The sequence below is a fragment of the Abramis brama genome (genome assembly GCF_963993115.1).
Source record: "Abramis brama genome assembly, chromosome: 19".
Lineage (NCBI taxonomy): Eukaryota > Metazoa > Chordata > Actinopteri > Cypriniformes > Leuciscidae > Abramis > Abramis brama.
The window spans coordinates 167,501-195,000 of NC_139981.1; the positions used below are offsets into that span (position 1 = coordinate 167,501).

The window sequence follows — 27,500 nt, forward strand, 5'->3', positions numbered from 1 at the left end:
TTGATAACAGGAAAAAGGTCGAATGCAAAGTTTGCAAGCAAGTTTTCCACAGCTCGACGACAAACATGACATATCATCTAAAAGTGGTAAGCTCACTTGTCTGCGTTAGCTTGCCCTGTGTGTTTTGAGTAGGCTATATGAACATATCAGAATTTGCATATTTCAATGTTTTAGTGTGATAACCTAACTTTTTTATTTTTTATTTGGAGCCTAATGCGCAATTGCGCTGTGCTGTTGGTTGTGTTAGTTTTGAGCCTAGGATGCTTTATTTTTCAGTTATGCACTTTATTTCGTTTCTGCTCTTGATCTGGTTTGTTTAATAAATATTCTTTTTTTATTAAAGTGGACGTGCCTTTTGTGTTTATTAAGAGTAAAAGCTTTAGTTAATAGTCTATTCGTGTCTCAGCTGCGAAGCTGAGCTCATGTTCAGCCTCGCTCGGTGCGAGGACATGCACGGTGAAATGATAGTGTCTGACAGTTATAACTTATTATTATAACATATGACAAAAATAATTGTCTAAATTATGTTGCATATTCCTCAACAGTTCTTGTGATGATATCACTAGTTGACAACATAGTACTATTTTCGGAAATCATAAGCTCTGATATTGCGCAGGAGCACGTGATGCAGCGCTGTCAGAGCTGACAGACTCAAGTGTCAGACTCATTTCAGTGCAAAATAATTAGGTCAAAAAACGATTTAATATACTGCAAATAGCCTACTAGTTGTTTATTAGGGGTTCAAGCACGAAGTGCTGAAACCCTATTGTAATTGTACTGATTTTTATTATTATTATTAGGGGTTCAAGCACGAAGTGCTGAAACCCTATTGTAATTGTACTGATTAGGGGTTCAAGCACGAAGTGCTGAAACCCTATTGTAATTGTACTGATTTTTATTATTAGGGGTTCAAGCACGAAGTGCTGAAACCCTATTGTAATTGTACTGATTTTTATTATTATTTTTCTTCTCCGCTAAAACGCATCGTGCAGCCCAAACCGTAAGAGCTGGAACCTTGAAACTTTGCCAGATGGTAGTACAAAAATCGAGGAGAGGTTCAGAGAGTATGACCCCGATTGGCCCATAGGTGGCGCTATAGCGACCAAAAGCGCGAAACTGTTCATAACTCCTAGACCGTATATCGTAGACTCAAGTGTCTTATATCATTGGAAAGCTGGATACTTGAAGAACAAAACGTATATCTCCGATTTCATTTCCGGTATGCAAATTTTTCCGCCATTTTGAATTTTGTTAAAAACCTACTTTTGCGAACTAGTCCTAGGTTTTTCGTCCGATCGGAACCAAACCAGTGCAGAAATGTTCTCTGGAGACTGAATATCAATAATTATCGAAAAAAAGTAGAAATTTCGATTCACGGTCGCTAAGGGGCGCCAAAATGTATGTTGTGGGAGGAGCCTATTGTACTAAAACAGCTATAACTCCAGAAGTAAATGAGGTATCTTCACCAAACTCGGTACGTATATGTAAGAGGTCAATCTGAGGTCACAGTAAAAAAATCGCGGCGATTGGCCACATGGTGGCGCTATAACATGAAAAAAACATAAAACAGGCTATAACCACCTGACCATTAGTCCGATTGACTTGAAAATTGGTATGCAGTGTCTTGGTCCAAGGCCCCATGTATGTCTATGAGGACATTGGTGTATCTCAAAAAACATGGCCGCCATCGGCCAATGAAGTTTGAGCACCTATTAGACAAGGTTAACGGAGGCCGATCGGAACGAAACTCGGTGGGCATGTTCGACTCATGGCCCTAGAGGTCTGTAAGAATTTTGAAAGAAATCGGCCACTAGTTGGCGCTAACGAGTTTTATGGCTCTGTAATCACGTGGTGTTACACTTATTGTCACAAAATGCATATCATTTGATAGATCTGCTCATGCTGAACAACTTTGCCTTAAGAACCATTGCTGTCAATCAAACCGTTCATTAATTATTCGCGAATATGTTAAAAACCTACTTTTGCGAACTAGTCCTAGGTTTTTCGCCCGATCGGAACCAGACCAGTCTAGGACAATTCTATGGACTCTCTAGATCAATAATTATCAAAAAAAAGTTGAACTTTTGCATTTTGCGCATGGCTATAATAGGGTCATAAAGAAAATGGGTGTGGCAAAATGCACTAAAAAGCCTATAAATCATAAATGAAAACTCAGAACTTCACAAAAATTGGTGGGAATATGTGCCATAACATCATTAACAAGCATGCCAAATTTTATGGAGATCGGACCATAGTTGGCGCTATAACTGTTAAAAAGCTTTAAAACCATATATTTCCTATGGTAAATTGCCTGTATTGGCTGCAAATGGTCTGTTTCATCTATGATCAAATCATTTTCATATCATAATGTTCAAAACTAGTGCAGTACAATTCTCTGGACTCTCTAGATCAATAATTATCAGAAAAAGTTGAACTACTTCATTTGGATGGCTATAATAGGGTCACTTCAATATGTGGCCTTGACCAAGTGTATCTGAAAGCCTATATGTCTTCAATGAATGCTCAGATCTTCTTAAAAACAAGTCAGAACATGTGACGTAAGACTCTAAACAAGCATGAAAATTTTCAGACAGATCGGATAAAATTTGCCTCTATAACAGTTAAAAATGTGAAAATGATATGAATATTAACTCAATAAGTGGTTAACTCAATAAGTGGTATTTTACTGCCCCCTGTTGTTTAAAATAGTCATTTTGTCATACTATTTAATATTGTTCTATAATTCATATTTAGACTTAATAAAATCACTCTTTTAACATTTACAATCACCTTTAGTGAAAATTAATCTATTGAAGTATTACTACTGACATTTGTGTCACATTGAGGAATCTGAATCTTGAAGGAGACTTGCAAAAAACAGTTTGATCACATCATATAGTTTAAATGTTTGTATCTACAACAGAATGTGTGTGTGTGTGTGTAGTCTTAGGTTGAATCATCTGATTAATAGTTTACAAAGACTTTGTAAAATGTTTATAGACCATTCAAATATATTTTCAGAATGACATACCCCAATAGCATTGAAAAAACAACAACAACATTTGACTTTGTGTGTGTGTGTGTGTGTGTGTGTGTGTGTGTGTGTGTGTGTGTAAACATGCATTATGGAGTTAAAATGGAAAAACTGGTTTGCTTTAGTGCAGAAAAATGGTGAAAAACAAGAAGTTTAAAGTGAAAGTGTGCCAATATGTGGTCTTCTACTGCCCTCTGCTGGCCATTCTACTTATTAATGAAGTCTACTCACATATGCTTTTACATTTATTAGACACTAAAAATCACTTATATAACAATAAGACACTAAAAAATCACTTATATAACAATTACTATTGGAGCACAATCGTGCTAGAATCATAGTAAATAATACTAGAATGTGGTAAATTGTTGTGGGAGGAGCCTATTTTACTAAAATGGCTATAAGTCAAGAAGTAAATGAGATATCTTCACCAAACTCAGTACACATGTGTATGGGTTCAATTTGAGGTCACAGTAAACAATTTTATGGAGACTGGACCATAGGTGGCGCTATAACTGTTAAAAAGCTTTAAAACTATATATTTCCTATGGTACATTGCCTGTATTGGCTGTAAATAGTCTTTTTCATCTATTATGTCAGTGGTTAGATGCTTGCTAAATAAAACTAATAACTTTTGATGCTTTTGTGCTTAAAGGCCTTAAAGGCCTTAACTGCTTGAACCCCGATAAATGCTGCTTGCAGCTTTAATTATTATTATTATTATTATTATTTTCCCCTAAAACGCATCGTGCAGACCAAACCGTAAGAGCTGGAACCTTGAAACTTGGCCAAATGGTAGTCCTCAATTTGGGGAGAACCTATAAAAGTATGAGCCCGATTGGCCCATAGGTGGCGCTATAGCAACCAAAAGCGCAAAACTGCTCATAACTACTAGACCGTATGACATAGACTCAAGTGTCTTATATCATTGGAAAGCTGGACGCCTGACGAACAAAACGTATATCTCCGATTTCATTTCCGCCATGATAGATTTTCCGCCATTTTGAATTTTGTCAAAAACCTACTTTTGCGAACTAGTCCTAGGTTTTTCGCCCGATCGGAACCAAACCAGTGCAGAAATGTTCTCTTGAGTCTGAATATCAAAAACTATCGAAAAAAAGTTGAAATTTCGATTAACGGACGCTAAGGGGCGCCAAAACGTATGTTGTGGGAGGGGCCTTTTTTACTAAAATGGCTATAACTCCAGAACTAAATGAGGTATCTTCACCAAACTTGGTACACATGTGTAAGAGGTCAATCTGAGGTCACAACAAAAAAACCGCGGCGATTGTCCACATGGTGGCGCTATAACATGAAAAAAACATAAAACAGGCTATAACCACCTGACCATTACTCCGATTAACTTGAAAATTGGTATGCAGTGTCTTGGTCCAAGGTGCCATGTATGTGTATGAGGACATTGGCGTATCTCAAAAAACATGGCCGCCATTGGCCAATGAAGTTTGAGCACCTATTAGACAAGGTTAACGGAGGCCGAACGGAACGAAACTAGATGGGCATGTTCGACTCAAGGCCCTAGAGGTCTGTAAGAATTTTGAAAGAAATCGGCCACTAGTTGGCGCTAACGAGTTTTACGGCTCTGTAATCACGTGGTGTTACAAATATCCACACAATATGCATATAATTTGATAGATCTCCTCATCCTGAACAACTTTGCCTCAAGAACCATTGCTGTCAATCAAACCGTTTATTAAATATTCGCAAACATATTAAAAACCTACTTTTGCGAACTAGTCCTAGGTTTTTCGCCCGATCTGAACCAGACCAGTCTAGGACAATTCTCTGGACTCTCTAGATCAAAAACTATCAAAAAAAAGTTGAACTTTTGCATTTGGATGGCTGTAATAGGGTCATTTATAAAATGGGCGTGGCAAAATACACTAAAAAGCCTATAAATCCTAAATGAAAACTCAGAACTTCACAAAAATTGGTGAGCATATGTGACATAACATCATTAACAAGCATGCCAAATTTTATGGAGATCGGACCATAGGTGGAGCTATAACTGTCAAAAAGCTTTAAAACCATATATTTCCTGGTACATTGCCTGTATTGGCTGTAAATGGTCTTTTCCTTCTATTATGTCAGTGGTTACATGCTTGCTAAATAAAACCTGATAACTTTTGATGCTTTATGTGCTTAAAAACCCTTAAAGGCCTTAATAGCTTGAACCCCGATAAATGCTGCTTGCAGCTTTAATTTTTATTATTATTATTTTTCTTCTGCCGTAAAACGCATCGTGCAGCCCAAACCGTAAGTGCTAGAGACTTGAAACTTTGCCAGATGGTAGTACAAAAATCGAGGAGAGGTTATCAAAATATGACCCCGATTGGCCCATAGGTGGCGCTACAGTACAAAAAACAAAAAAAAATCATATTTTTGCTTAAATCTCATTAACCGTTTGTCACAGACTCAAGTGTCTTATATCATTGGAATCCTTGGGTCAAGCCGAACAAAAAAGGCCTCAAGGATTTCATTTCCGGTATGCAAATTTTCCGCCATTTTGAATTATGTCCAAAACCTACTTTTGCGAACTAGTCCCTGGTTTTGTGTCCGATTGGAACCAAACCAGTGCAGAAATGTTCTCTGGAGTCAGAATATCAATAATTATCGAAAAAAAGTTGAAATTTCGATTGACGGTCGCTAAGGGGCGCCAAAATGTTTAAAGAAGGCGGAGCCTATTTTACTAAAATGGCTATAACTCCAGAAGTAAATGAGGTATCTTCACCAAACTCGGTACACCTGTGTAAGAGGTCAATCTGAGGTCATAGTAAAAAGATTGCGGCGATTGGCCACATGGTGGCGCTATAACATTAAAAAAACATAAATCAGGCTGTAACCACCTGACCGTTAGTCCGATTGACTTGAAAATTGGTATGCAGTGTCTTGGTCCAAGCTGTCATGTATATCTATGAGGACATTGGTGTATCTCAAAAAACATGGCCGCCATCGGCCAATGAAGTTTGAGCACCTATTAGACAAGGTTAATGGAGGCCGATCGGAACAAAACTCGGTGGGCATGTTCGACTCATGGCCCTAGAGGTCTGTAAGAATTTTGAAAGAAATCGGCCACTAGTTGGCGCTAACGAGTTTTATGGCTCTGTAATCACGTGGTGTTACACTTATCATCACAAAATGCATATCATTTGATAGACCTGCTCATGCTGAACAACTTTGCCTCTAGAACCATTGCTGTCAATCAAACAGTTTATTAATTATTCACGAATATGTTAAAAACCTACTTTTGCGAACTAGTCCCTGGTTTTTCGCCCGATCGGAACCAGACCAGTCTAGGACAATTCTCTGGACTCTCTAGATCAATAATTATCAAAAAAAAAGTTAAAATTTTGCTTTTGGTTGGCTATAAGAGGATCATTTATAAAATAGGCGTGTCCAAATACACTCAAACGTCTATAAAGCCTAAATAAAAACTCAGAACTTCACAAAAATTGATGGGCATATGTGAAATAACATGCTAAAGAAGCATGGAAATTTTTATGGAGATCGGACCATAGGTGGCGCTATAACTGTTAAAAAGCTTTGAAAACCATATATTTCCTATGGTAAATTTCCTGTATTGGCTGTAAATGGACTTTTCCATCTATTTTTTCAGTGGTTAAAAGCTTTCTAAATAAATCTTAATGTCTTAAATGCTTATGTGCTTAAAGGCCTTAAATGCTTGAACCCCGATAAATGCTGCTTGCAGCTTTAATTATTATTATTATTATTTTCCCCTAAAACGCATTGTGCAGACCAAACCGTAAGAGCTGGAACCTTGAAACTTGGCCAAATGGTAGTCCTCAATTTGGGGAGAACCTATAAAAGTATGACCCCGATTGGCCCATAGGTGGCGCTATAGCAACCAAAAGCGCGAAACTGCTCATAACTACTAGACCGTATGACGTAGACTCAAGTGTCTTATATCATTGGAAAGCTGGACGCCTGACGAACAAAACGTATATCTCCGATTTCATTTCCGCCATGATAGATTTTCCGCCATTTTGAATTTTGTCAAAAACATACTTTTGCGAACTAGTCCTAGGTTTTTCGCCCGATCGGAACCAAACCAGTGCAGAAATGTTCTCTAGAGTCTGAATATCAAAAACTATCGAAAAAAAGTTGAAATTTCGATTCACGGACGCTAATGGCCGCCAAAACGTACGTTGTGGGCGGGGCCTATTTTACTAAAATGGCTATAACTCCAGAAGTAAATGAGGTATCTTCACCAAACTTGGTACACATGTGTAAGAGGTCAATCTGAGGTCACAGTAAAAAAATCGCGACGATTGGCCTCATGGTGGCGCTATAACATGAAAAAAACATAAAACAGGCTATAACCACCTGACCGTTAGTCCGATTGACTTGAAAATTGGTATGCAGTGTCTTGGTCCAAGGTGCCATGTATGTGTATGAGGACATTGGCGTATCTCAAAAAACATGGCCGCCATCGGCCAATGAAGTTTGAGCACCTATTAGACAAGGTTAACGGAGACCGATCGGAACGAAACTCGATGGGCATGTTCGACTCAAGGCCCTAGAGGTCTGTAAGAATTTTGAAAGAAATCGGCCACTAGTTGGCGCTAACGAGTTTTACGGCTCTGTAATCACGTGGTGTTACAAATATCCACACAATATGTATATCATTTGATAGATCTCCTCATCCTGAACAACTTTGCCTCAAGAACCATTGCTGTCAATCAAACCATTCATTAAATATTCGCAAACATGTTAAAAACCTACTTTTGCGAACTAGTCCTAGGTTTTTCACCCGATCGGAACCAGACCAGTCTAGGACAATTCTCTGGACTCTCTAGATCAAAAACTATCAAAAAAAAGTTGAAATTTTGCATTTGGATGGCTCTAATAGGGTCATTTATAAAATGGGCGTGGCAAAATACATTAAATATCCTATAAATCCTAAATAAAAACTCAGAACTTCACAAAAATCGGTGAGCATATGTGACATAACATCATTAACAAGCATGCCAAATTTTATGGAGATCGGACCATAGGTGGCGCTATAACTGTTAAAAAGCTTTAAAACCATATATTTCCTATGGTAAACTGCCTGTATTGGCTGTAAAAGGTCTTTTCCATCTCTGATCATATAATTTTCATATCATAATGTTCAAAACTAGTGCAATACAATTCTCTGGACTCACTAGGTCAATAATTGTCAGAAAAAGTTGAACTACTTCATTTGGATAGTTATAATAGGTTCACTTCAAAATGTAGCCTTTACCAAGTGTCCCCGAAAGCCTATATCTCTTTAATGAATGACTCAGACCTTCTTAAAAAGCCAGTGAAATATCACTCTGAACATGCATGAAAATTTTCAGACCGATCGGACAAAATTTGCCTCTATAACAGTTAAAAAGGTGAAAATTATATGAATATAATGGCATATTAAGCCAATAAGTTGTATTTTACTGCCCCCTGCTGTTTAAAATTTATAAAATCACTATTTTAACATTTACAATTACAATTACATTTAGTCAAAATCCATCCGTTAAAGTATTAGTATTGACAGTTTGATCACATCATATAGTTCAAATGTCTGTATCTACAACATAATGTGTTTGTGTAGTCTTAGGTTTCTGAATAAATTCTGAATCTTCTGATTAATAGCTTACAAAGACTTTGTGAAATGTTTATAGACCATTCAAATATATTTTCATTATGACATATCCCAATAGCATTGAAAAAACAACAACAACATTTGTCTTTGTGTGTGTGTGTGTGTGTGTGTGTGTGTGTGTGTGTGTGTGTGTGTGTGTGTGTGTAAGCATGCATTATTGAGTTAACATGGAAAAACTGATTTGATTTAGTGCAGAAAACTGGTAAAAATAATGAAATTTAAAGTGAAACTGAGCCAATAAGTGGTCTTCTAGTGCCCTCTGCTGGCCATTCTACTTATGAAGTCTTTTCACATGTGCTTTGTGCAAATCACTTATATAACAATAACTATTATAACAAAATCATATTTTGACAGTGTTTATCACTTCATTTGCACTGACACTTCACATAATTGCTAGTAATGTGGTAAATCATGGTAAATCACGCTAGAAACATGGTAAATCATAGTAAATCATACTAGAATGTGGTGTATCAAGGTAAATCATGCTAGAATCCTGGTAAATCATTCTAGAACGTGATATATCATGGTAAATCATGCTAGAACAGGGTAAATCATGGTAAACCATGGTAAATCATGATAAACTATGGTAAATCATGCTAGAATGTGGTATATCATGGTAAATCATGCTAGAACATGGTAAATTAAGGTAAACTAAGATAAATTCATGGTAAACTATGCTAGAACAGGGTAAATCATGATAAACTATGGTAAATCTTGCTAGAATGTGGTATATCATGGTAAATCATGCTAGAACATGGTAAATCAAGGTAAACTGAGATAAATTCATGGTAAACTATGCTAGAACAAGGTAAATCATGGTAAACCATGGTAAATCATGATAAACTATGGTAAATCATGCTAGAATGTGGCATATCATGGTAAATCATGCTAGAACATGGTCTTTTCCATCTATGATGTCATGCTTGCTAAATAAAACTTTATAACTTTTGATGCTTTTGTGCTTAAAGTCCTTAACGGCCTTAACTGCTTGAACCCCGATAAATGCTGCTTGCAGCTTTAATGTTTATTTATAATTCATTTAGGCGGACAACAAGGCTACCAAGTACTGCGCAGTGCGCATCTAATAATTAAATTAATCAATTAATTTAACGTTTTTTTTCCCTAACGTCATTTTTTGTCGATTTTAGTCGATTTTTAGTCGAAAATTTCAGGACTTCAGTCGACCAAGATTTTCTTTGGTTGAGTACAGCCCTACGTCACACACACTCACTCGCTAAAACTCGTGTCACACACACACTCACTAAAGCTCGTCACACACACACTCACTAAAGCTCTGCACACACACACTCACTAAAGCTCATCACACTCACTCGCTAAAACTCGTGTCACACACACACACTCACTAAAGCTCGTCACACACACACTCACTAAAGCTCATCACACACACACTCACTAAAGCTCATCACACTCACTTGCTAAAACTCGTGTCACACACACACTCACTAAAGCTCGTCACACACACACTCACTAAAGCTCGTCACACACACACTCACTAAAGCTCGTCACACACACACTCAACTCAACTCAACTTTTATTTATAAAGCACTTTCAAAACCATTAGAATGGACCAAAGTGCTGTCCATAAGTAATCAATAGCTCTAAACATTAAGTTACATTAAAACAGGACACAAGAGAATCAAACAACAAATCACTCACAGTTCTCAGACCTAATCAAACGCCAAAAGCTTGATAAAATAAACAAGTCTTCAATTCCTTTTTAAAAATATCCATGCCTGACGAGGTTTTTAAAGATAATGGCGACACATTCCAAAGTGCAGGAGCCGCAACCGAAACCGTGATCTCCACTACGCCTCAAGCCACCGGTGAGGAGCGTGTTCTGAGAGGAGCGAGGGTGATTAACATGTCCTTTAGATACTCAGGAGCTTGAAAGACAAGCATCAACACCTTATATTGTATTCTGTATAGTAGCCAGTGAAGGGAAATCAATAAAGGTGTTATGTGATCCCGTTTTCTGGTATTTGTTAAGAATCTCGCTGCAGCATTTTGGACACGCTGAAGACGAGTAACCAGTGATTCACTAATGCCTAAATAAAGGGCATTACAATAGTCCAACCGGGTTGAAACAAAGGCATGCACAACAATCTCCAAGTCCTTGTACGAAAGGATTGGTTTCAGTTTAGACAGTTTTCTTAACTGGAAAAAAGATGATTTCACAACGCTGTTAACTTGACGATCAAAGCGTATTTCAGAATCGAAAAATACTCCAAGGTTCTTTACATAACTTTGCATATTGTTGGACAATAGTCCATTATTTCCAGCCAGACCATTCCCAAGCTCCTTGCTCCCAAACATAATAAACTCAGTCTTATCCTCATTTAATTGTAAAAAATTATTTGCTAGCCATCCCTTTACCTCAGTCAAGCACTTATAAAAATGAGTAAAAGATGCACAGCCATCACTCTCCAAAGGAAAGTACAGTTGTAAATCATCAGCATACAAGTGATAGTTAATATTATGCTGCTTAAAAATGGACCCCAGGGGTAACATATACAGCGAGAACAGAGTCGGACCAAGTATTGATCCTTGAGGAACCCCGCAGGAAATAGCAGCGGATGCAGAGACATAGTTTCCAGTTTTAACAGAGCATGTCCTGTCATGCAAATAAGAGGAAAGCCACTTAAGGGCTACACCACTGATCCCTACATAATCTCTAAGGCGGTCTATTAAAATTGCGTGATCTAGAGTATCAAAGGCTGCACTTAAATCTAACATCATTAAGGCAACACTTTTCCCGGAGTCAATACTTAACAAAATATCATTTGTAACCTTCAATAATGCTAATTCTGTGCTATGTTTGGTCCTAAATCCAGACTGAAAAATATCCATTATGTTATTTACAATCAAGAAATCTGTAAGTTGATTATGGACAACTTTCTCTAAAATCTTATTCTGAATCTTAGGTCTGAAATTTTTCAACTCATGTGAATCCAAATGGTTTTTTTTTTAAAACTGGCTCAATAACAGCATGCTTGAATCCTGATGGTACAGTTCCATGATATAAACTACTATTGATAATCAATAGTACACTGGGACCAATAGTATCTACGACCTCTTTAAACAATCGCGACGGGAGAACGTCATAGAGTGAGATAGTCGGCTTTAAATGCATTATTATCTTTTCCAACTGAGCTAATGTAATAGATTCAAATTTACTTAACAACGAAAAGGATTAATTATATCGGCTACAACATTGCCGAGAATAAGAACAACCTTATCAATAAAATATTTTAAAAAACTCTCACACGGATCCTTAGACAGGGAAGATAATTAATAGACGGACTCAGTACTTTATCTATAGTTGAAAATAATACCTTCGGATTATTTGCATTATGTGATATAATTCGCAAAAAATACGAAGATCTAGCGGCTCTAACAGCGATTTGATAGTTTGATAGAGATTCTCTAAGAGTATCATAAGATATTTGCAATTTATCTTTCAGCTGCTTACGCTCTGCAAGCCGACAAACCCGCCTCAAATTCCACGTTACATCATTTAACTTTTTGACATCTCATTTTAAAAGGCGCAACATTATCCAAGATCTCAGAGCAAACATGATTAACCCTCTGATGGTCTTTATTTATGTCTACACTCTGGGTTTTGGGGTCTCTAGAGACCCCAGAAAATAACATTTAATTTTGTAACAAGATAATAGTTTTTTTTTTTTACAAATGTAATTTTATTCTGTTTGTTAATGTTTTTACTCAACATTTGTGCAGTTTTTGGAGAATTTATGATATTTTTTAAATTTCTATAAATAAATTAATAAATAAATATTTAAATAGCCTTTTTACAAAAAAACAGCATTTGATGTAAAATTCACTTTATAAAAGACCCAGATTTCTAACTTTCATTCATGGGGATAACATGGATGATTTTAAATGGTTTAATGTAACATTTTTGCCCATTTTTTGGAAAATGCAGTTTTAAAATAAAAAATAATAATTTTAACCACTAGATGGCTATAGAGCTCCAGTATATGCTATTTGCTATTAGACTACCTGAAAGATATCTTTTCACAAGTTGGATTCAGTTGGATTCATATCTAAATATTATAAAATCACAATTATAACAAAAATAAAATATTTTTGTCAAAGTTTAGCATTTTTTTGTACCAAAAAACCCCCCAGTTTTTCAATAATGTTACATTATGATTAGAATCAAACCTGAACAAAATGTTACAAAGAGAAATGTTGGAGTCTTAAGATTTTATCATTTATTTCAATCATTTATTTTTAATCTAATTCTAGATTCTAGACACACACAATTGCGTGTGTGTGTGTGTGTGTGTGTGTCTGAGAGATAAAGAGAGAGAGAGTGTGTGAGTACACATTGTCGATGTGCCAGTGTCACCACACCACTTTATATTTGAAGTGGTTTAGCATTTTGGATGATTTTATTTGACAAATTATAGCCTTACAAATGTTCCTGTGTGTGTGTGTGTGTGTGTGTGTGTGTGTGTGTGTGTGTGTGTGTGCGTGTGTGTGTGTGTGTGTTTACATTTTCAATGTGTCAGTGTCACCAATTTATTTTTGTGGTGGTACTGCATTTTGGATGATTTTATTTGACAAATTATAGCCTTACAAATGTTCCTGTGTGTGTGTGTGTGTGTGTGTGTGTGTGTGCGTGCGTGTGTGTGTGAGAGAGAGTGTGCGAGTACACATTGTCGGTGTCAGTGTCACCACTTTATATTTGTGTTGGTTCTGCATTTTGGATGATTTTATTTGACAAATTATAGCCTTACAAATGTGTGTGTGTGTGTGTGTGTGTGTGTGTGTGTGCGTGTGTACATTTTCAATGTGTCAGTGTCACCAATTTATTTTTGTGGTGGTATTGCATTTTGGATGATTTTATTTTACAAATGATAAGAGAACAGTTTTTATAGTCTCAAAAATGTATTCCTCTATATGTGTGTGTGTGTGTGTGTGTGTATACACGTGTTGTGAGCAATATAATTTAGCATTGTGGATGTTTTTTGCATTGGTGGAAGTGTGCCACTTTATTTGTGCCATTTCTGTCGATGTGTTCTGCGTTGTTTCTGATTTTGATGATGAATTTTGTCTATTTTGATTGCGGGGTCTCCAGAGACCCCGAAGACCACGAGTGTCACAATTTTTGTCACGCTAACATAAAAACAGATATCATTCCACTTTATTTTTTTTTTTGTAGATCTAGAAAGTGTTGAGAGCCGTAGAAGGTTTCATACCATTTGGACAAAGGGAACATTTTTTTTAATTTGAGCAAAAGTCATTTGGGGTCCCAAAAGACCCCATAAACCATCAGAGGGTTAAAAGAGTCTACCAATTCATCAGGTCCACAACTGAGAATGCTTTAGGCTCAGTATGGGTTAGGGCTACTTCAGTAAAAGCAGCTGAGAACGCACTAGGTGTAGAAGTAGTGATAACCCTGGACAAGAATGATGGAGGCGATGACAGAGCCCATTTGTTGTAGAGGTAAAATTAAACCTAATAGGCATATGATCCGAGATGGCCATCGTTATCCCCAAAGAAAACACCAAGTCAAGTGTGTGGCCATGATCGTGTGTTGGTCCGGAGACACACTGAGATAAGTTAAAGGAATCAACTACATTCAAGAATTCCTTGGTCATGGGTTTACCAGGACAGCAAACATGAATATTAAAATCACCCATAATCAAAATCCTGTCAGCAGATGGAGCAACCACAGATAAAAACTTCATCAAGAAAATTCTTATTATAACCAGGAGGCCTATATATCAAGGCACAAATCACTGGCGAGGGCAAGTCGATCTTCATTAATTGAACTTCAAAACTCTTGGAACTTTCAACAGGCAGTAAGGGTTAGGGTTAAGCGGGTCGCACACCGGACGCGCAGCTCAGCGCCGCGCCGCGCCACGTCTAGGACAACTCTCACCTGAAAATCCGATAACATCAGCAATTTTCTGATTTCTGTAAATAAATATAAAACTAAATGTATATTGCAGCACAGGGTGAAGTCCGTATATACATTAACTACGATTTGAGACACATAAATGTAAATTTAATATAAAACTATGTAAATGGCGCTCTGTGGCGCGGCAGGATTTTGAACAGACGCCGCCGGTGTGTGTACTCTCATAGAGAATAATGTGTTCGAATTTAAAAGACGTGGCGCTGCGCGGCGCTCAGCTGCGCGTCCGGTGTGCGACCCGCTTTAGGCTTAGGGTTAGGGCTGGGGTTAGGATTGTGAAGAGACAACGCCTTCCCCCCAGACCGCCACTATGGGCTGTCCAGTTTGGTTTAGGGAAACCGCAGGAATGCACTGGCCGGCGCATGTTTTTGATGAGACTGTTCCACCCCTTCCGCAGTTTTTAATTCAACGTCTCTTCTTTTCCACACACCACCCCTGTGGTATTCTTGTTTTTCAACAATCATCTCTCCATCACCATCATTCTATCCCCTCCCCCAGCCCTACTACCCCCAGAATTCCCATCCCCCTACAGTGGAGCCAAGAAAAAGCAGGTTGTAAACCAACGGATACCCCCAATCACGCCCAAATTGTCCCTCCTGTGAGGGTAAGGTTTAGGTATGTATACCAATTAAGCCCCAGTCCCCTATAAGGGGTAGGTTTTAGTGCTTGTGCTGGTACCGGGATAGCCCAATTACATCCCAGACAAGCCTCCCTCCTATGAGGGGTAGGGGTTAGGGTTAGGCTTAGGCTTAGGCTTAGGCTTAGGCTTAGGCTTAGGCTTAGGCTTAGGCTTGGGGTTAGGGTTAGGCTTAGGGTTAGCACTTCATCATGTTATTGAAAATAACAGCCAAGCCTCCACCTCGACGGTTACTTCTCGAAGTACTTAAATAGCTACATCCCCTTGGTAAAAGCTCAACAAGAGGACTCGTATCAGCGTCATTTAACCAAGTTTCAGTGATAAAAAGAAAGTCCAGCCCATACGTTACATAATAGTCATTCAGGATGAATGTTTTGTTGACAACTGAGCGTGCGTTTATCAAAGCCATAAGCACTGTGGTCGACTCAACGGACCGATTAGAGGAAGAAACGGCACTTATTTGAACGCGTCTCGCCTCCGCGTCTCGCCTCTCCGTGCAGTCCAACGCAGTGATGATGATGTGGCAGGCAGAACATGCATCAAATAGGAAGCTGCGACTCCGCCGTTGGTCTAACTCCACTATTCAGGATCCTCAATTTCTCAAGTTCCAGCAAGACTCCAGCCTGTGTGCCTCGCCTCCTGCGGCGCCTCCTCTTCCAGCGCGCGCATCCAGTCACCTGACAGACTTCCATCGGCGGCTGGAACATGCATGGCTGTTCAGCACATATCCAAAGCTGTAGATCAAGACTTAGCAACGAAAGGCGATCATAGATCAACTGTGAGCAATCCAAATTGACTGATAAAACAAAAGTAAAACAAACAAACAAAAAACAGACATCCTGAATGTGGAGCGACGGCAAGCCAACACACAACCGGCGTCACACACACACACTCGCTAAAGCTCGTCACACACACTCTCGCTAAAGCTCGTCACACACACTCTCGCTAAAGCTCGTCACACACACTCTCGCTAAAGCTCGTCACACACACACTCTCTAAAGCTCGTCACACACACTCTCACTAAAGCTCGTCACACACACTCTCACTAAAGCTCGTCACACACACTCTCACTAAAGCTCGTCACACACACACTCACTAAAGCTCGTCACACACACACTCACTAAAGCTCGTCACACACACTCTCACTAAAGCTCATCACACACACTCTCACTAAAGCTCGTCACACACACACACTCACTAAAGCTCGTCACTAAAGCTCGTCACACACACACACTCACTAAAGCTCGTCACACACACACTCACTAAAGCTCGTCACACACACACTCACTAAAGCTCGTCACACACACACTCACTAAAGCTCGTCACACACACTCTCACTAAAGCTCGTCACACACACACACTCACTAAAGCTCGTCACACACACACTCACTAAAGCTCGTCACACACACACACTCACTAAAGCTAGTCACACACAGGCTCTTACTAAACACACTACACACTTCCAGAGAGTGATGATGTCATAGTGCATGTGATAAAAGCGAGTCATTTCCGTGACGCTCACACACACACACACTCTCACACACACTCACACACACTCGCACACACTCGCACACACTCGCACACACTCGCACTCTCAAACACTCTCACTCTCACACACACACTCTCACACACACTCACACACACACTCTCACACATTCTCACACACTCACACACACTCACACACACACTCACACACACTCTCACTCTCACACACACTCACACACTCTCACACACTCACACACTCACACACACACTCTCACACTCACTCACACTCACACACACTCTCACACACTGTCACACACACACACACACTCACCCGGGCGTTGACCAGTGACCAGCACATGCTACTGGTGTCCAGCTTGTGAATGTCGTTGGAGAAACAGTCGGCCTGAGAACACGAACACAAACACACACACGTCTCAAACACAGGTTCATCACGTTAGCACTGAGTTCATCAGTGAAGACACACACACACACACACACCAGCTGCTCGTATCCACCGAAGATGAACATGGCTTTTCCCAGAACGCAGGCCGAGTGTCCGTCTCTGGCGCCCGGAACCGTTCCCGAGATCTTGGGGGTGAACCATCGGTGCTGATCTGAGAACAGAACAAGCGTTAGCAGGAGAAACACACAACCAGAGCCAGTCACACAAACACCATCAGACTCCACTGGGTTCTTCTGAGTGTAGCTCGAGCAGGATGAGGAGGATTCCTCTTCATCAGGACACACTCTACACTCATTACTCAATGACATTACACTGATGCTGCAGCCGATCTGAGAAACTCTTGTTTTTGTCAAATAGAAATGTTTTTGTGCATTCTTCAGAAATATGGTCACAATAAAGTTTGTTAACATTAGTTAATGAGTGAAGCTGCGTAAATCTGCGATAGTCTGCGATAGTCTGAGTGAGTCTGCGTGAGTCTGAGTGAGTCAGAGTGAGTCTGCGTGAGTCTACCTGAGTCTGAGTGAGTCAGAGTGAGTCTGCGTGAGTATGAGTGAGTCTGAGTGAGTCAGAGTGAGTCTACCTGAGTCTGAGTGAGTCAGAGTGAGTCTGCGTGAGTATGAGTGAGTCTGCGTGAGTCTGAGTGAGTATGAGTGAGTATGAGTGAGTCAGAGTGAGTCAGAGTGAGTCTGCATGAGTCTGCATGAGTCTGAGTGAGTCAGAGTGAGTCTGCGTGAGTCAGAGTGAGTCTGCGTGAGTCAGAGTGAGTCTGCGTGAGTCTGAGTGAGTCTGCGAGAGTCAGAGTGAGTCTGCGAGAGTCAGAGTGAGTCTGCATGAGTCAGAATGAGTCAGAGTGAGTCTGCAAGAGTCTGAGTGAGTCTGCAAGAGTCAGAGTGAGTCTGCAAGAGTCAGAGTGAGTCTGCAAGAGTCAGAGTGAGTCTGCGAGAGTCTGGGTGAGTCTGCGAGAGTCTGGGTGAGTCTGCGAGAGTCTGGGTGAGTCTGCATGAGTCAGAGTGAGTCAGAATGAGTCAGAGTGAGTCTGCGTGAGTGAGTCTGCGTGAGTCTGCATGAGTCTGAGTCAGAGTGAATCTGCAAGAGTCTGAGTGAGTGCATGAGTCTGAGTGAGTCAGAATGAGTCAGAATGAGTCAGAGTGAGTCAGAGGGAGTCTGCAAGAGTCTGAGTGAGTGCATGAGTCTGAGTGAGTCAGAATGAGTCAGAATGAGTCTGAGTGAGTCAGAGTGAGTCTACGTGAGTCTGCAAGAGTCTGAGTCTGAGTGAGTCTGCAAGAGTCTGAGTGAGTCTGCGTGAGTCTGAGTGACTCAGAGTGAGTCTGAGTGAGTCTGCGTGAGTCTGAGTGAGTCTGCATGAGTTAGAGTGAGTCAGAGTGAGTCAGAGTGAGTCTGCGTGAGTCTGAGTGAGTCTGCATGAGTCTGCATGAATCTGAGTGAGTCAGAGTGAGTCAGCGTGAGTCTGCGTGAGTCTGCATGAGTCTGCGTGAGTCTGCGTGAGTCTGAGTGAGTCTGAGTGAGTCAGAGTGAGTCTGCGTGACTGAGTGAGTCTGCGTGAGTCTGAGTGAGTCTGCGTGAGTCTGAGTGAGTCTGCAAGAGTCAGAGTGAGTCTGCAAGAGTCAGAGTGAGTCTGCATGAGTCAGAATGAGTCAGAGTGAGTCTGCAAGAGTCTGAGTGAGTCTGCAAGAGTCTGAGTGAGTCTGCAAGAGTCAGAAAGAGTCAGAGTGAGTCTGCAAGAGTCTGGGTGAGTCTGCAAGAGTCTGGGTGAGTCTGCATGAGTCAGAGTGAGTCAGAATGAGTCAGAGTGAGTCAGAATGAGTCAGAGTGAGTCTGCGTGAGTGAGTCTGCGTGAGTCAGAGTGAGTCTGCGTGAGTCTGCATGAGTCTGAGTCTGAGTGAGTGCATGAGTCTGAGTGAGTCAGAATGAGTCAGAGTGAGTCAGAGTGAGTCTGCAAGAGTCTGAGTGAGTGCATGAGTCTGAGTGAGTCAGAATGAGTCAGAATGAGTCTGAGTGAGTCAGAGTGAGTCTACGTGAGTCTGCAAGAGTCTGAGTCTGAGTGAGTCTGCAAAAGTCTGAGTGAGTCTGCGTGAGTCTGAGTGACTCAGAGTGAGTCTGAGTGAGTCTGCGTGAGTCTGAGTGAGTCTGCGTGAGTCTGAGTGAGTCTGCGTGAGTCTGAGTGAGTCTGCGTGAGTTAGAGTGAATCTGAGTGAGTCTACGTGAGTCAGAGTGAGTCTACGTGAGTCTGAGTGAGTCTGAGTGAGTCTGCATGAGTCTGCATGAATCTGAGTGAGTCAGAGTGAGTCTGCGTGAGTCTGCATGAGTCTGCATGAGTCTGAGTGAGTCTGAGTGAGTCTGCGTGACTGAGTGAGTCTGCGTGAGTCTGAGTGAGTCTGCGTGAGTCTACGTTAATCAGAGTGAGTCAGAGTGAGTCTGCGTGAGTCTGAGTGAGTCTGCATGAGTCTGCATGAATCTGAGTGAGTCAGAGTGAGTCTGCGTGAGTCTGAGTGAGTCTGCGTGAGTCTGCAAGAGTCTGAGTGAGTCTGCATGAGTCTGAGTGAGTCTGCATGAGTCTGAGTGAGTCTGCGTGAGTCTGAGTCAGAGTGAGTCTGCGTGAGTCTGAGTCAGAGTGAGTCTGCGTGAGTCTGTGAGTCTGAGTGAGTCTGCGTGAGTCAGAGTGAGTCAGAGTGAGTCAGAGAGAGTCTGCGTGAGTCTGCGTGAGTCAGAGTGAGTCAGAGTGAGTCTGAGTGAGTCAGAGTGAGTCTGCGTGAGTCTGAGTCAGAGTGAGTCTGCGTGAGTCTGAGTCAGAGTGAGTCTGCGTGAGTCTGAGTCAGAGTGAGTCTGCGTGAGTCTGCGTGAGTCTGCGTGAGTCTGCGTGAGTCAGAGTGAGTCAGAGTGAGTCTGAGTGAGTCAGAGTGAGTCTGAGTGAGTCAGAGTGAGTCAGAGTGAGTCAGAGTGAGTCAGAGTGAGTCTGCAAGAGTCTGCGTGAGTCTGAGTGAGTCTACGTGAGTCTGAGTGAGTCAGAGTGAGTCAGAGTGAGTCAGAGTGAGTCTGGGTGAGTCTGCAAGAGTCTGCAAGAGTCTGAGTGAGTCTGCATGAGTCTGAGTGAGTCAGAGTGAGTCAGAGTGAGTCTGCGTGACTCTGAGTGAGTCTGTATGAGTCTGAGTGAGTCAGAGTGAGTCTGCAAGAGTCAGAGTGAGTCTGCAAGAGTCAGAGTGAGTCTGCATGAGTCAGAATGAGTCTGCGTGAGTCTGCAAGAGTCTGCATGAGTCTGAGTCAGAGTGAGTCTGCAAGAGTCTGAGTGAGTGCATGAGTCTGAGTGAGTCAGAGTGAGTCTGAGTGAGTCAGAGTGAGTCTGAGTCAGAGTGAGTCAGAGTGAGTCTGCGTGAGTCTGCAAGAGTCTGAGTCAGAGTGAGTCTGCGTGAGTCTGCAAGAGTCAGAGTGAGTCTGAGTCAGAGTGAGTCTGAGTGAGTCTGCGTGAGTCAGAGTGAGTCTGCGTGAGTCAGAGTGAGTCTGCAAGAGTCAGAGTGAGTCTGCAAGAGTCTGAGTGAGTCTGCAAGAGTCTGAGTGAGTCTGCGTGAGTCTGAGTGAGTATGCGTGAGTCAGAGTGAGTCTGCGTGAGTCAGAGTGAGTCTGAGTGAGTCTGCGTGAGTCAGAGTGAGTCAGAATGAGTCAGAGTGAGTCTGCGTGAGTCTGAGTGAGTCTGCGTGAGTCAGAGTGAGTCAGAGTGAGTCTGAGTGAGTCAGAGTGAGTCAGAGTGAGTCTGAGTGAGTCAGAGTGAGTCAGAGTGAGTCTGCAAGAGTCTGCGTGAGTCTGAGTGAGTCTACGTGAGTCTGAGTGAGTCAGAGTGAGTCAGAGTGAGTCAGAGTGAGTCTGGGTGAGTCTGCAAGAGTCTGCAAGAGTCTGAGTGAGTCTGAGTGAGTCAGAGTGAGTCAGAGTGAGTCTGCGTGACTCTGAGTGAGTCTGTATGAGTCTGAGTGAGTCAGAGTGAGTCTGCAAGAGTCAGAGTGAGTCTGCAAGAGTCAGAGTGAGTCTGCATGAGTCAGAATGAGTCTGCGTGAGTCTGCAAGAGTCTGCATGAGTCTGAGTCAGAGTGAGTCTGCAAGAGTCTGAGTGAGTGCATGAGTCTGAGTGAGTCAGAGTGAGTCTGAGTGAGTCAGAGTGAGTCTGAGTCAGAGTGAGTCAGAGTGAGTCTGCGTGAGTCTGCAAGAGTCTGAGTCAGAGTGAGTCTGCGTGAGTCTGCAAGAGTCAGAGTGAGTCTGAGTCAGAGTGAGTCTGAGTGAGTCTGCGTGAGTCAGAGTGAGTCTGCGTGAGTCAGAGTGAGTCTGCAAGAGTCAGAGTGAGTCTGCAAGAGTCTGAGTGAGTCTGCAAGAGTCTGAGTGAGTCTGCGTGAGTCAGAGTGAGTCTGAGTCAGAGTGAGTCTGAGTGAGTCTGCGTGAGTCAGAGTGAGTCTGCGTGAGTCAGAGTGAGTCTGCAAGAGTCAGAGTGAGTCTGCAAGAGTCTGAGTGAGTCTGCAAGAGTCTGAGTGAGTCTGCGTGAGTCTGAGTGAGTATGCGTGAGTCAGAGTGAGTCTGCGTGAGTCAGAATGAGTCAGAGTGAGTCTGCGTGAGTCTGAGTGAGTCTGCGTGAGTCTGCAAGAGTCTGCATGAGTCTGAGTCAGACTGAGTCTGCATGAGTCTGAGTGAGTCTGCATGAGTCAGAGTGAGTCAGAGTGAGTCAGAGTGAGTCTGAGTGAGTCTGAGTGAGTCTGCGTGAGTCAGAGTGAGTCTGCATGAGTCAGAGTGAGAGTGAGTCTGCAAGAGTCTGAGTGAGTCTGCATGAGTCTGAGTGAGTCAGAATGAGTCAGAATGAGTCAGAATGAGTCTGAGTGAGTCTGCGTGAGTCTGCAAGAGTCAGAGTGAGTCTGAGTCTGAGTGAGTCAGAATGAGTCTGAGTGAGTCTGAGTGAGTCTGCGTGAGTCTGCAAGAGTCTGAGTGAGTCTGCATGAGTCTGAGTGAGTCAGAATGAGTCAGAGTGAGTCTGCGTGAGTCTGCAAGAGTCTGAGTGAGTCTGAGTGAGTCAGAGTGAGTCTGAGTGAGTCTGCAAGAGTCTGAGTCAGAGTGAGTCTGCTTGAGTCTGCGTGAGTCTGCAAGAGTCAGAGTGAGTCTGAGTCTGAGTGAGTCAGAGTGAGTCTGAGTGAGTCTGCGTGAGTCAGAGTGAGTCTGCAAGAGTCAGAGTGAGTCTGCAAGAGTCTGAGTGAGTCTGCATGAGTCTGAGTGAGTCAGAATGAGTCAGAATGAGTCTGAGTGAGTCTGAGTGAGTCTGCGTGAGTCTGAGTCAGAGTGAGTCAGAGTGAGTCTGCGTGAGTCTGTGAGTCTGAGTGAGTCTGCGTGAGTCTGCGTGAGTCAGAGTGAGTCAGAGTGAGTCTGCGTGAGTCTGCGTGAGTCAGAGTGAGTCAGAGTGAGTCTGAGTGAGTCAGAGTGAGTCAGAGTGAGTCTGCAAGAGTCTGCAAGAGTCTGAGTGAGTCTGAGTCAGAGTGAGTCTGCATGAGTCTGAGTCAGAGTGAGTCTGCGTGAGTGTGAGTCTGCGTGAGTCAGAGTGAGTCTGAGTGAGTCTGAGTGAGTCAGAGTGAGTCTGCAAGAGTCTGCGTGAGTCTGAGTGAGTCTACGTGAGTCTGAGTGAGTCAGAGTGAGTCAGAGTGAGTCTGGGTGAGTCTGCAAGAGTCTGAGTGAGTCTGCATGAGTCAGAGTGAGTCAGAGTGAGTCTGCAAGAGTCTGAGTGAGTCTGCATGAGTCTGAGTGAGTCAGAGTGAGTCTGCAAGAGTCTGCGTGAGTCAGAGTGAGTCTGCAAGAGTCTAAGTGAGTCTGCATGAGTCTGAGTCAGAGTGAGTCTGCAAGAGTCTGAGTGAGTCTGCATGAGTCTGAGTGAGTCAGAATGAGTCAGAATGAGTCAGAATGAGTCTGAGTGAGTCTGAGTGAGTCTGCGTGAGTCTGCAAGAGTCTGAGTGAGTCTGCATGAGTCTGAGTGAGTCAGAATGAGTCAGAGTGAGTCTGCAAGAGTCTGCAAGAGTCTGAGTGAGTCTGCGTGAGTCTGAGTCAGAGTGAGTCTGCGTGAGTCTGAGTCTGCGTGAGTCTGCGTGAGTCTGCGTGAGTCAGAGTGAGTCTGCGTGAGTCTGCGTGAGTCAGAGTGAGTCAGAGTGAGTCTGCAAGAGTCTGAGTGAGTCTGCGTGAGTCTGAGTGAGTCTGCGTGAGTCAGAGTGAGTCTGCGTGAGTCTACGTGAGTCTACGTGAGTCTGAGTGAGTCTGAGTGAGTCTGCGTGAGTCTGAGTGAGTCAGAGTGAGTCTGAGTGAGTCAGAGTGAGTCTGAGTGAGTCAGAGTGAGTCTGCAAGAGTCTGCGTGAGTCTGCGTGAGTCTGAGTGAGTCAGAGTGAGTCTGAGTGAGTCTGCGTGAGTCTGCAAGAGTCTGAGTGAGTCTGCGTGAGTCTGAGTGAGTCAGAGTGAGTCTGAGTGAGTCTGAGTGAGTCTGCGTGAGTCTGAGTGAGTCTGAGTGAGTCAGAGTGAGTCTGCAAGAGTCTGAGTGAGTCTGAGTGAGTCTGCAAGAGTCTGCGTGAGTCTGAGTGAGTCAGAGTGAGTCAGAGTGAGTCTGCAAGAGTCTGCGTGAGTCTGAGTGAGTCTACGTGAGTCTGAGTGAGTCAGAGTGAGTCAGAGTGAGTCTGGGTGAGTCTGCAAGAGTCTGAGTGAGTCTGCATGAGTCAGAGTGAGTCAGAGTGAGTCAGAGTGAGTCAGAGTGAGTCTGCAAGAGTCTGAGTGAGTCTGCATGAGTCTGAGTGAGTCAGAGTGAGTCTGCAAGAGTCTGCGTGAGTCAGAGTGAGTCTGCAAGAGTCTAAGTGAGTCTGCATGAGTCTGAGTCAGAGTGAGTCTGCAAGAGTCTGAGTGAGTCTGCATGAGTCTGAGTGAGTCAGAATGAGTCAGAATGAGTCTGAGTGAGTCTGAGTGAGTCTGCGTGAGTCTGCAAGAGTCTGAGTGAGTCTGCATGAGTCTGAGTGAGTCAGAATGAGTCAGAGTGAGTCTGCAAGAGTCTGCAAGAGTCTGAGTGAGTCTGCGTGAGTCTGAGTCAGAGTGAGTCTGCGTGAGTCTGAGTCTGCGTGAGTCTGCGTGAGTCTGCGTGAGTCAGAGTGAGTCAGAGTGAGTCAGAGTGAGTCTGCGTGAGTCTGCGTGAGTCAGAGTGAGTCAGAGTGAGTCAGAGTGAGTCTGCAAGAGTCTGAGTGAGTCTGCGTGAGTCTGAGTGAGTCTGCGTGAGTCAGAGTGAGTCTGCGTGAGTCTGCGTGAGTCTACGTGAGTCTACGTGAGTCTGAGTGAGTCAGAGTGAGTCTGAGTGAGTCAGAGTGAGTCTGAGTGAGTCAGAGTGAGTCTGCAAGAGTCTGCGTGAGTCTGCGTGAGTCTGAGTGAGTCTGAGTGAGTCAGAGTGAGTCTGCGTGAGTCTGCAAGAGTCTGAGTGAGTCTGCGTGAGTCTGAGTGAGTCAGAGTGAGTCTGAGTGAGTCTGAGTGAGTCTGCGTGAGTCTGAGTGAGTCTGAGTGAGTCAGAGTGAGTCTGCAAGAGTCTGAGTGAGTCTGAGTGAGTCTGAGTGAGTCTGAGTGAGTCTGCGTGAGTCAGAGTGAGTCTGCAAGAGTCTAAGTGAGTCTGCATGAGTCTGAGTCAGAGTGAGTCTGCAAGAGTCTGAGTGAGTCAGAATGAGTCTGAGTGAGTCTGCGTGAGTCTGCAAGAGTCTGAGTGAGTCTGCATGAGTCTGAGTGAGTCTGCATGAGTCTGAGTGAGTCAGAATGAGTCAGAATGAGTCAGAGTGAGTCTGCAAGAGTCTGCAAGAGTCTGAGTGAGTCTGCGTGAGTCTGAGTCAGAGTGAGTCTGCGTGAGTCTGAGTCAAGCCTGGAACACACCAAGCCGACGGTCGGCCGTCGGGCAGTTTCCGTGCGTCGGCCGACTAAATCTTCTCAGTGTGTTCCGCACCGTCGGCTGAAATTGGTCCTCGTCGGCTTTGTAACGGCCGATTCGACATGTTGAATCGGCGTCGGGCCGTCGGTGAAAGAGGGAACTCTGATTGGCTGTTCAGCTTAGTGAAGGAGGCAGTGCACGAGAATAATAGCAAAACAGCGAGCAAAGTCAAAACGGTACAGATAGAAGGCTGTTCTAATGATATGTCATCTTACCTGAGTGTTCCTTGGCGCATATTTCAATATTAACACAAGAGGAGTGGAATAAAGAAAGTGTTTAGCAGGATTGATGTTCAAAACGGTAAGCACGCACTGCTTTGTTTACGGTTTGTGTATCTGCAGCGCCGGTTTCCCTTTTTGAATGACGAATATAGATGATATATCTGCAGAAATAGACGGTTGTCTCATTTACACGCAGGCGCAGAACGCGCTTTCTAGCTAACAGTCGGCTGTAGTTCTCAAGGTGTGTTCAAGTGCACTTTTTAACCCGACGCGAGGCGACAACACAGTCGGCTTTCATCAGCGCTAGTTCGTCGGCGTCGGCTTGGTGTGTTCCAGGCTTCAGAGTGAGTCTGCGTGAGTCTGAGTCAGAGTGAGTCTGCGTGAGTCTGAGTCAGAGTGAGTCTGCGTGAGTCTGCGTGAGTCTGCGTGAGTCAGAGTGAGTCTGCGTGAGTCTGCGTGAGTCTGCGTGAGTCAGAGTGAGTCTGAGTGAGTCTGCGTGAGTCAGAGTGAGTCTGAGTGAGTCAGAGTGAGTCAGAGTGAGTCTGCAAGAGTCTGCGTGAGTCTGAGTGAGTCTGCGTGAGTCTGAGTGAGTCTACGTGAGTCTGAGTGAGTCTGAGTGAGTCAGAGTGAGTCAGCGTGAGTCAGAGTGAGTCTGAGTGAGTCTGCGTGAGTCTGAGTGAGTCTGAGTGAGTCTGCAAGAGTCTGAGTGAGTCTACAAGAGTCTGAGTGAGTCAGAGTGAGTCTGAGTGAGTCTGAGTGAGTCTGCGTGAGTCTGAGTGAGTCTGCGTGAGTCTGAGTGACTCTGAGTGACTCTGAGTGAGTCTGCAAGAGTCTGCAAGAGTCTGCGTGAGTCTGCGTGAGCCAGAGTGAGTTAGAGTGAGTCTGAGTGAGTCTGAGTGAGTCTGCGTGAGTCTGCGTGAGTCTGAGTGAGTCAGAGTGAGTCAGAGTGAGTCAGAGTGAGTCAGAGTGAGTCTGAGTGAGTCTGAGTGAGTCTGAGTGACTCTGAGTGAGTCTGCGTGAGTCAGAGTGAGTCTGCAAGAGTCTGAGTGAGTCTGCATGAGTCTGCGTGAGTCTGAGTGAGCCAGAGTGAGTTAGAGTGAGTCTGAGTGAGTCTGCAAGAGTCTGAATGAGTCTGCGTAAGTCTGCAAGAGTCTGAGTGAGTCTCCGAGAGTCTGTGTGAGCTTGTGCGAGCGCCACCTACTGACGTCGAAGGCGTACAGCACGTTACACGCGCCCTCTGTGTCGTTCCTGCCGCCCCAGATGAAGATGGTCTCGTCCAGCAGGACAGCAGTATGTCCGTAGCGCATGTAGGGAACCTCCCGAGTGTGTTCTCGTCCTCCGGTGCGCACCGGCGGCAGCTTCGTCCAGCGCAGAGACACTGCCGACACACACACATACGCACATGAGACACTCACAGACACACACACACACAAGACGCTCACATGAGACACTCACACACATACACATCAGACACACACACACAAGATGCTTGCAGACACAACGTTCACATACGGATCCAGCAAACCTCAAAAACACCATTCAGTTTAACTCAATTAAACTTTATTTGTATAGCACTTTTCACTATTACATTGTTTCAAAGCATCTTCACAAGAAATGCGGTAAAACTTTACAATATGGTTCATTAGTTAACACTAGTTAATGTATTAACTAACATGAACTAACAATGAGCAGTACATTTGTTACTGTATTTATTAATCTTCGTTAATGTTACTTAATAAAAATCCAGTTCGAATAATGTAATGAACCTTATTGTAAAGTGTTACTGGAAATGCTTGTTTAAATGTTACAATTTAAGAAGTATTCTGTTATCAGTCAGAGATGAGTGTGTCAAAGTAACGCCATATGACTGATGCTCAGCTATAATATAATGCATGTGATGTCATGTGTTCAGACACATGAGACTTTCATCTGAATTTGAATATGGTGTTGAGCTGATTTGCATATGAGTGTGAGCGGCAGGTTTTGTCCCTCACCGGTGTTGAAGACGTGCACGTCGATCTGCCGGAGCGTGTCGTAGTCTTCCCCCGAGCAGTACCCGCCG

The 27,500-nt window shown here is 43.1% G+C and overlaps 1 protein-coding gene across 2 annotated transcripts in view; it reads right to left on the reverse strand.

The window, feature by feature from the left end:
* The window catches only part of klhdc3 (kelch domain containing 3), a 59,975-nt gene that overhangs the window by 30,471 nt on the left and 2,004 nt on the right, over window positions 1-27,500 (reverse strand). For both annotated transcript variants that reach the window (XM_084093934.1, XM_084093935.1), the window contains exons 2-5: window positions 27,433-27,500; window positions 26,640-26,816; window positions 17,282-17,397; window positions 17,115-17,186 (exon numbers count right to left, since the gene is read on the reverse strand). The exon at window positions 27,433-27,500 is cut by the window's right edge and continues 163 nt beyond it. In XM_084093934.1, coding sequence (XP_083950060.1) covers window positions 17,115-17,186; window positions 17,282-17,397; window positions 26,640-26,816; window positions 27,433-27,500 — 433 coding nt within the window. The remainder of the gene's footprint in view (window positions 1-17,114; window positions 17,187-17,281; window positions 17,398-26,639; window positions 26,817-27,432) is intronic.